The sequence below is a fragment of the Mus musculus genome, chromosome 14, assembly GCF_000001635.26.
Source record: "Mus musculus strain C57BL/6J chromosome 14, GRCm38.p6 C57BL/6J".
In the NCBI taxonomy this organism is placed as follows: domain Eukaryota; kingdom Metazoa; phylum Chordata; class Mammalia; order Rodentia; family Muridae; genus Mus; species Mus musculus.
Window position 1 is genome coordinate 32,051,462 of NC_000080.6, and position 10,309 is coordinate 32,061,770.

Sequence of the window (10,309 nt, forward strand, 5' to 3'; positions counted from 1 at the left end):
GAACACAGCATGTTGGATGGAGTCAGCCCAACACAGCATGTAAAGTATTTACAGCCTACTGGGCCCCTCTGTGTCTTGCTGAAAACCAGAGGCCACCAACGTGGAGCCCTGGTGTGGCTATCAACACACACACACACACACACACACACACACACACACACACACACACACACTTCTTCCTAAAGTCTCAGTCCCAGGAAATTTATTCTAAGCTTCTAGATGGGTTTTTTCCATATCTTACCAAGCAGCCAAAAACATTAAACTAGCGTTGAGGGCTGGTGTTCATCTTCCTACAGTTGTGTTATAAAGGAGAACGCCAATGGTAGGGGCCAGTGTAACCTAAATGAGTGGTTCATCAATGGAAAAAACTGAGATTAAGGGAAGAAAAGAAGTCAATTTGCCTCTCCCTGTCCCCCCACTCTGAAACTTCCCATCAGACTTCGTCTCCACTGCCTCTGGGCCAGCTCTTGCCTTCATTAGGCCAGTGATACAACCCAGATAGAGTCCATCCTTTCTCCACACTCCAGAGAAAACGCCTTAGGGAATAGACACTGTGGTCTTTGTAGGCTGAAGATTTGGGGGTCTGTGAGAAGAGGCAGTGTTGCCTCCAATTTTGGTGGTGCCACACCTCTTTCTAGAGAAGATTCCCAACTCTTCCTTCTAAACCTCTCTTAGCATAGGACCCTTCCTCCTGTTTGCAGTCCTGAGATGTGTGGTGGCTCTGCCCCACTCCTTCTGCTCCTTCACGTAGTCTATGTCTCTCCCTCCCCTACTGTGTGAGCTTGGGGTGGAACAAGCTTTCCTGACTCCCCTCCCATGCCCTTCTTTACCTGCAGGTTGCAAAGCCAGACTGTACAGAGCGCCTGAAGCTGCAAAGGAGGCTGGGATGCCGGACGTTCCACTGGTTTCTGGCCAATGTCTACCCTGAGCTGTACCCATCTGATCACAGGCCCAGGTTCTCTGGAAAGGCAAGGCCTGGCCCAGGACAGGGGAGGTCACTTGCCAAGACAAGATCACTCACCCTCTACACTGGGCAACCACATATAGGCTCAGTAGGGTCTCAGAGGCCTTTGGATTCCCCCTCCCCACCTCCCCGCCAGTCTGAGGAAGACAGCCATGTTTCCCTATAATCTGTGCTAAATCCATAGCCTGACTCCTTCTGGAGGCTTCTGTCTTAAGATAAGTGTCTTAGACTTGACTCATCTCACGGTGACTGAACCATGCATGCTGGGATAAAGTCTAGAGAAGATGGGATTAGAACCTGTTTCAAGGCATCCTCACAGTGGAGGTCAGATTCACATCTATGTGGATGTCCATTTTCAGCTCCACAACACTGGATTTGGCCTCTGTGCGGACTGCCAAGCAGACGGTGACATCCTGGGCTGCCCCATGACACTGGCTCCTTGCAGTAACAACCGGCAGCAACAGGTGGGTGACGATACTTCTTAGGATGAATGGCATCCCAACGTAAATGTGATGCTGTTTCCTAGGATACCCTCCAATTCCCTTCCAAGTAGCTCCTCTCTGTGGTTCCATGTCCTGTGACAGGCCGTGGCCCCCACTGTGATGACTTGTCACAGGTCTGCCCATAGCATCCTCACCTTAGACTGGACCAGCATCAAAGAATGGAGCGTCTCAGTCCGAAGAAATGAAGGGGCTACTTATCCAGTCCTTGAACCTGCCGCATGAGGAAACTGTGTCGTAGAACCACCATGCTAGATGCTCACCTCAGATCCCCAGCACTGAGGAAAGGTGCAAGAGTAGGGATAGAAAAGAAGTAAAAAAAGCCAGGGGAGAACCTGGGTTCGTGTGGACCCTTTGGCCGTTTGGAAGAATCCTGTGCTCCTTACAGTGTGTCTTCTGCACTTTAATTTCTCATCATAGGAATAGCTGCCCAAGGTTACAGAAAGCTGTCCGTCCTGGCTGAGAGGTCCACTTCATTTCACAACCTTCAGTGTAGCCCATCCCCAGATCTGATTCAGTCTGTGATGGGGGTTCTTTGAACTCAGCTGTCATACTCCAAAGCTGCCTAATGAGAGCAAACAACAGTTGAGTGAGAGTCGGGGAGCCTGGAGTGAAGGAGCAAACATCTCATTGGGGAGTCTAGGGCCCAGCCTGCAGTGCAAGCTTAGGACATCTCTATGGGAAGCTGGTCCCAGCCTTCCAGTTCGAGCCTAAAGTGCTAGGCCCCGGGCTCAAGGCCCAGAGGGTACACAGGGGAGGAGTTTGCTCAGGATCCACTTGGTTTCTTTTTTTTGTTTGTTTGTTTTTTGTTTTTTGTTTTTTTGTTTTTTTTTTTTTTTTTTTGAGACTGGGTTTTTCTGTATAGCCCTGGCTGTCCTGGAACTCACTTTGTAGACCAGGCTGGCCTCGAACTCAGAAATCCACCTGCCTTTGCCTCCCGAGTGCTGGGATGGTCATTCATACTAGATACATTAGTAAGTTTTTTGCATCTCTCTGATCTAAATGCATGGGAGGAAAGGAGGGTTTTTGTTTGTTTGTTTGTTTGTTTTTTAAGTTCACTGTCTCCAGAGGATTTCAGTTCCTTTTGAATCATGTGGGAAAGGCGTGGCAGTGGGCGTGGCAGTGGGAGTGGCTTGTCTCTGGTGACAGAAGTGTGTGGTATTTGGTAGCTTGTTCACTTGGTACAGCGTAAGCAGCAGATAAAGCAAGGCCGAGCCAGGGGTGCATATGACCTCGGGAGATTTGCCTCTAGAGATCAGCTTCCACCAGTCAGGCCCCACCTCCTAAGGCTCCACAGCCTTCAAAGCAGGGCCATGAGCTGGGGAACTGAGTATATGAAGCAGAGGCCCATGGGGGGATACTTCATATTCAAACAGTAACACCAGACACAAGAGTTAAAGACGTAAGAGCCACTCGAGGAAGTCACATGGTAGGCTAACAACTGTCCAAGTTTTACTGCCGTCTAGAGCCAGGTTCGAATCAAGTTCCCAGTGGCTAGCTGTGCGATCTGGGCAGGCAATATTGGAAAATAACAAAGCTGACCACCCTTCCTCCCTGGCCTGGGGGAAGAAAACTAAATATATGCCAGGTAAAAAGGATTTGAAATACCCCCCTTTCCATGCACAGGTCGAGTTTACAAGAAAGAAAGGAAATATCCAAGAACAAATACTCAAATGGCAACTGCAAATTTGCCATTTGTGTGAGCTGGGCTTCCCTGAGAGGTGACAGGGATCAGTGGCCACCAACCCCAGGAGTTCAGGAGTGTGGCTGCAGGCAGGGAGAAGCGGCTTCAGCTCGGTGATGATCTTCGCATCACCCAGCTTTCACTGTCACAGGGAAGTCTGCCCTTGCAAAGCTGCACTAATACCTCCCCCCGCCCCCCCATCTCCCCACCCCCACCCCCGCACGCCTTCCCAGTCCCGTGACCACAAGGAAACAACAGGAAAGTTATCTGCCACTACAGATGGGATTTTGAGTGGGAAGAAAATTACTCTCCCTTTTCCCACAAGCTTGCTTCTGAGATGTGTTTAGGGTCCAAATTTATGCTGACTGTGCAGTGTTTGGAATTTTCAAGCAAGGCAGACCGCTATATTTAATTTGCACATTAACAGGGCCTAATGCAAATAGAAGACGTGATGCCTCTAATTTAACAGTTAAGAATTCCGAGGCAGTGGCAGCGATGTATATACTAAACAAATTGAATCAGAGCATGAAACCAACCTTTCTGAGCGTGGGGCTCAAAGTGACTGCACGAGCTGTACAGCATGCCTGTCCTGTCTCACTCACACAGTCAACATAAAAAGAAGTTCCGGACTGTGTGACTCTCCCTGCCCGAGGAATCGTCGGCCAACAGGGTTCACAGAGACGATGGGAGCAGAGGGGTCGAGGGGTTCGGAAGCCCCATGAGAACCTATGGTCAATAGCCAGCTACAGGAAGTCAGATCAACCTTACATGGGGTGATTCAAGGCTTATATAATTTGGGAGATGGAGAGGTAGAAACATCCAGGATGGGCAAAAGTCATTGGCTGAAGGCTTAGGGTACCGAAATGCCTCATTAGCAGGGGGAAGCATTTCAGGAATCTCAGGTGCTAGCTGAAGGGGTTAGAAAGCTGATCCTGTAATCTGAGGTTACCTGAGTGAGGCCTGGGGGAGCAGGGGGGGAGGGGAGACGGGTTTGAATTCCCCAGGCAAGGTCAGAGAAGGAGAAACCCTGCTAATGAAGGGAGTCTTCTATTACACACAGAGCCTCAGCAGGCTATCCCATCAATGATGGACTTTGGCCTTGATTAGCAGAGTTTTCCCACAGACTGCATCTGGCAGGAACAAACAGAAGATGGGGTTGTCAAAACATGTCATCCAATTGGTCAGCACGGGTCCCTCGCAGTTCAAGCCCCTCTGTAAAGGTCCACACACTCCAGTTCTATAAAACCCTGAGGGCAGTGGGACCCATGATCAAGAGTCCACAGACACCACACACAGCAGGGAAATTGGTCAGGGCCAGGTAAGATGTCTCTAGAAGGAAATCAGTCTGAGCCTGGGACAGATCTCTCGCCTGGCCTTTCAGCAGTGCGCACCGGCACTGACAGCCTTTTAAAACAGCCTTATCTGCAAGCAGGAAATAGAACGCCAGGAGCCTGCCAGAATGTGGAAACAGAATCCTGGGAATGGCCAGGAGGCCTTTCTTGGCTCCTGAGAACCCAGGAAGAGTCTTGCTGCCGTCCCTGTAAAATCTGAAAATGGTCTCTAGAACTCGGCTCTTCTGTGTGTTCCTTTGTCTCCCCTTGGCTCTGGATAGGGTACCCTTTTGGCTATGCTAACTGCCACCCCCTCTGCCCAGAACCTGGAGCACACCGGCAGGAAGGAGATTCTCTTCGGCGGCCCACAGCGCCTGTGCTTCGATGTCAGAGGAGGGCGGGTGATTCTGCAGAACTGCACGGAGGAAGGCCCCGCTATCCATCAGCAGCACTGGGACTTCCAGGAGGTACGGAACCCATCCCGGAAACGCAGGCTGATCACAAGGAACTTCTGGTCAGCTAGAACGTCTGGGCAGACTGACCTTGTTGACATGGCAACCTGGGCTCTTCCTAGACCTCAAGTATTCTCCACAATAGTACTTCTGTTGTTGAGCTTAGTAGCTTAACCTTGGGGTCTCTGGTCCCCAGCCACAGGAGATATACTGATTTGTTCCCCACGCCATTAGAGATTATTATCTCGGATTAGCTTGGATGATGGAGCACGTTACAGAAACAACCCAGTCAGTGGTGTAGTGACACAATCTAAAATTTAAAAGAAATAACTATTGATGTGTGTACCTGTTGGACCCGGAGAGAGAGAGCTTAGTGGTTAAGAACACTGGCTGCTCTTTAAGAGGATCCAGGTTCAATTCCTAGCACTGCACTTGGAGGCTAGCAGCTATCTTTAACTCCAGTTCAAGAGGATCTTCTGCCCTCTTCTGGCCTCTGCTGGCACTGCATGCACATGGTACACAGACTTATATTCAGGCCCTCACCTCAGACACATAAAATAAAAACAAACATTTTTAAAGTATCCAAAAATAAAAATATGGCTGTCATTTTCTTCATTGTAATTCACATTTCATTGTAAACACTGCATTGTTTGTGTGAAGTTTTTAACCCTATATTTTCCGTAGATAAATTCTAGATCCTTCCCAGAGAATACACATTAACAGAGAGAAAATAGAAGGATTATAATACTTAGGTGAGTGAGTGGCTCCAGATACCGAATTGGGAAAAGGCCAGTCTTTGTGTGCCTGTGGATTTGACCGTGAATTGAAAATGCTCCAAAAATAACAAGTGTTAGTATGTTTGTTTGTTTTCTTATCACAGTAAAAAGAAAGAGAGAAAGCAATGAAGTACTAGTTTTTGCCTCAACATGAATAAATCTGGAAAACATGCAAAATGAAAGAGGCTAGTTACAAAGGAACCACACTGTACAATTGTGCTTATGTGAAACGTCTAGAACAGGGGAACACATAACCCTGCTGATTCCCTGGCTGAAAGGAGAACAGAAGGGCAAATGGCTGCTTCTGGGTAATGGCGTCTTTAGGCAGTGGTGGAAATATTCTGGAAAATACTAAAGACAACTAGTTTGTGTATTTTAAACAGTCTGAATTTTGGAATATCTCAACAATGAGGAAAGATTTATAACATTGTGGCTAAAGTTGTTTAATATTCTAAAGAAATCCATTTTTCCTTGAAAGGGGAGTGTTAGGGTGGATATTAAACCTGCCGGAGTGGAGTTCTACCTTTTGTGTGTCTCTTGGGTGTGGCTAGTCAGAGTGGACCTCTAGGAGACCCTCAGTCTGGCGTCCACGATGTCAACTTGCAGGTTTTACAGAGAGTAGTGCTGATGAACCCCTGTTAAAAGCACAAACTCATGCATGCAGTGATAACAGTGTCTCTGACAATACAAGAAGAAGACTGGACACACCCTGACCAGAGTGATCCTGACCAGAACGTTCTAAGAAATGACACAGTCATGTAACAGCAATACAAACAATTGAGTTTATGACCCTGAAGGGTTGAGTGACATCTACCTTTTAGGGTTAATTAAATTATATTTTCTATTAACTGACAATTCTACCTCTTCTTCCAGGCTAGCTCAGACCACCTCTGTAACTCTTTAATGCTCAGCAGAAATCTCTAAAATGTCCTCCTTTGACAACTGTCAGGAATTGGGCTTCTTCTTTCTCTTTTCAGGATGGAATGATCATCCATGTTCTTTCTGGAAAATGCATGGAAGCTGGGGTCCAGCCAAGCAATAAGGACTTGTACTTGCGTCAATGTGATGGTAAAACCAGCCAGCTGTGGAGGTTCGACCAGATCCACCCTGTGGATGAACGATGAACGACCTTGACAGAGAGCAAAGAAAGGCTGGGCATCACATTCTCTGCTCCTGTATGTCCTGAGCCAGCCCCTAGTGTCTGGGCTTCTGGAGTAGAAGAGAAGAGAGTACTGTCAAAACAATCAAACAAACAACAAAAACAAAAACATAGAAGCTCTCTCCAGGTACCTTACCACATTGATTGTAGACTGGTTTTTGTTGTTTGGTATGATTTCTCGAGACAGGGTTCTGTGGCTGTCCTGAAACTCACTCTGTAGACCAAGCTGGCCTTGAACTCAGAAATCTGCCTGCCTCTGCCTCCCCAGTGCTGGGACTAAGAGAGCCACCACCACCTGGCTATGTTGGCTGGGTTTTGTTTTGTTTGTTTGTTTTTTAAGAAGAAAAACAATGGGTTGTTCATTGTCTTCATCACCAGAAGTGATCATTATGAGGAAGGCAAAGTCTCCCCCTGCCCCCTCCCCACACCCCGCCCACACTGAGCACTTGACATTTGCTTTTATCCCTGACTGTGCGAAGAGGCCCCGGCATTGTCTGGCAGCACCTCTGGGAGACATCAAATCCAGTAGGTGAATTTCCCGAAGCCCTTACTCGGAGAGTGGATGTGGCCAGCTGTGGAAGTTAACATGAGGGCCGTGCTATGGCCTGGCAGTCCCCACCTTCTGACTCCACTCACTAGCATACATTTCATGTCCGTTCGTTGACCCCAAGCTCAAAAGGAAGCAGAGGGGGACAAGGAGGAATGGGGTGGGGCTGGGAAGAAGACAGCAGAGAGATTTGGTCCAACCGTCCAGCTCAGCACTGCCCCCTGAAGAGTCAGCAGACCTGGTTAAGGCATTTTCATCTTCGGGACAGCCTCCTTGAGACTTTCTACCTCCATTCACCTGCTCTTAGCTCTTTTCTAGATCACAACCAGATTTCCCTGCAGTGTATTCTTTCTTGGATCACCAGTGCTGGAAGGGTCAACACATCTGAGCATGCTCATGAACAAAGGTATTACAGGAGACAAAGTCTTTTAATGCCCGCTTAGGAGAGTCGTGTTGGCTTGATGAGAAATAGCAACTTTTGAAAGGGGGAAACCCAAAATCTTTACAAGGCAAAATAGATCTGGCTATTAAATGTCCCTGAGGTTTGACTGGCTACCTATGAGCCGATAACAATTGTTCAAGACCCCCTACATGTGGCTTCCAGTTAAATGTTCACATGGTTGAAGGAACTCCACCTCAACCAGAGAAGAACCTAGACTCAGCCACGGGAGTTGCTGAGTAGAGTAGGCTGCTGCTGAGAAAAAAACTCTTGCCCATTTCTTTCTGAATGGAAATAGCTTTCTATCCCACCCAAGATGTGTTTGTCCTCTGGGCTGTCTCTAAATTCAGTTGTTTCAAATAAGAACTGGAGAAGACATGTGGGTAACATGAGTAATATCTGTTACTTCTCCAACTTCCAAGTCAATGCCTGATGTTTCTCTAGCCTTAGAGGCACTCCGGATTAACACCATCTAATAGCATGGCCACAACCCCAGTGTGGCCATTTTGTTGGAAATTCACCACAATTCTGGAAATTTTCAAATTGTTCCTTGATTGTACTGGTTCTTTATAGCCATTGTACTATGGCAAATGGCTACTGAACCTGAGAACACAGTTATAAAATAGCCAACCATCACCAACAGTAGCCCTGAATAGCACTAGATAGATTCAGCCCCTACTTAGGGAAGAGTTTTAGCCACCATCTTCTTGCTTCGGACTGGTCTATATCTAAAACAAACTCTTCTAACATGATGAGGCTGGGATGGAGCTAAAAGTTTTCAGATGACAACCTTGTAAAGGGCAGTAATGGCTAAAGAGTACTTTTCAAGATTTTTATTTTGAAATGAACGCTATTATTAGCATTGTGAGTAGCTGAAATTGTTGGGATAAATTAATATAGCTAAATGAAAGACTACATTGTGTTGTGTGTGTTCTGGTGATTAACAAACAGACCCAGATGGCTCACTGCTTAATTGTTTTAACAAAACAAGAATGTGCTATTTGTTGCTCCTTAACTGTCCCCGTGATTTATTATTTTATTACAGAAATGGCCATCACCTCAGTCCCTGACTGGTACTTACAAACCCCTAATTTAAACAGTACAGACACTTCTACTTGCTTCTGAAAAACAATCCCCTTACAGTTTAACTAGTGTAGTGAATTCTTATCAGTAGTCGGTTTAGAAGAAGAGAAACTTGGCAGTGAATTGATCTGATTCCTGATTTGATTTTGCTTGTCTGTCTGAATTTTATGACTCTTCAAAACAGGAATTGTTTTTGTGATCTGTCTCACAAAGCCCACCCCCATTAAGGGGGTGTTAAGGATCCTGTTGGAGTGGGCGGAGAGAAACAAGCACCAGCTGACTCCGGGCCATACTCTTTTTGCTGTGACAACAGATGTCAATCCAGAAGGGCCATGATGTGGTCCTCTTCTGCCTTGATGTCATAAACCTGTAGCAAAGTCAGAGTTCCACCTTCCATGTACATCTGGAAGGTCCCAGCACCCATCATGGTGCTGCCTCAGACCAGGACGCAACAGCTCTAAGGTTATATCGCCACACTTGCCTTGAAGGAGCTCCATTTTCAACTGACGTGCCATGAGGACGCTAGTTGAACACGAAATGACCCACCAAATCCAGAAATGCAAACTGGCTGCCCTTGGAAGGGGCTCTGGAAGAGTAAACATGCAGCTGAGAGTTGAGCAAACAGGGAAACGGCAGATGGCTCAGGGGTTACGGAGCACACACTGCTCTTACAGAGGACCTGAGCTCTGTTCTCAGTACCAACACAGGGCAACTCACAGCCATCTTTCATTCCATACGCTCTTCTTTGGCATATGTATATACCCATCTCACAGACATGCAAACATATACATAATTAAAAATAAAATACATTTTAAAAATCTTTTAATAGGGTAGTGGGAGGGGGCAGAGAAGCACAAAGCAGACAGGTCAAACCCACTGCAGCTGAGGCTTAAAAAAGACTTTGAGCTTTTCTAAAGTGTGACCTTTATGACCAGGAAGGAACTGCAGCTCGCATTCCCTCCAGCACAGGCCATTAGCACATTACCTGTAGCTGACGGCTACATTTACATACAGCCCCCAAGAACCTGAGCTGCTGTTTTGAAAGTCTTGGCCTTTCCGGATGCATCTCTGACATCCTACAGGTACAAGAGGTATCCTGAAGCAGCCAGGGTGCAGGAGTATCATCCATCCACCCTGTAATCTCCAGCTCTGGTCACATGACTATCATGTGACTATTGTGAGAGATGTTTGTTCCTGCCACAGGATTCATCCCTTTCTCCCATCTAATTGGACTGGGAGAACACCTGGTCCATGTTGGGCCAATCAACACATTCGCATGGATTCGTCACTAAGAAATGAGTCTCTACGGGTGACTTGAGAGTCAATATGCAAATTTATAAGTCTTTGGCAGCCTTAGTTTCTTCTTATGGCCCT

At 47.0% G+C, this 10,309-nt stretch overlaps 1 protein-coding gene across 3 annotated transcripts in view; it reads left to right on the forward strand.

The window, feature by feature from the left end:
- Positions 1 to 10,309, forward strand: part of Galnt15 (polypeptide N-acetylgalactosaminyltransferase 15) — a 33,423-nt gene that overhangs the window by 22,680 nt on the left and 434 nt on the right. Inside the window, exons 7-10 of one of the 3 annotated variants that reach the window (XM_006519699.4) lie at positions 837 to 968; positions 1,324 to 1,428; positions 4,761 to 4,946; positions 6,685 to 10,309. The exon at positions 6,685 to 10,309 is cut by the window's right edge and continues 434 nt beyond it. In XM_006519699.4, coding sequence (XP_006519762.1) covers positions 837 to 968; positions 1,324 to 1,428; positions 4,761 to 4,946; positions 6,685 to 6,831 — 570 coding nt within the window. In that variant the 3' untranslated portion in view covers positions 6,832 to 10,309. Of the gene's footprint in view, positions 1 to 836; positions 969 to 1,323; positions 1,429 to 4,760; positions 4,947 to 6,684 lie in introns of those variants that run through there. The other 2 variants (NM_030166.3, XM_006519700.3) reach the window with 2 other exon arrangements.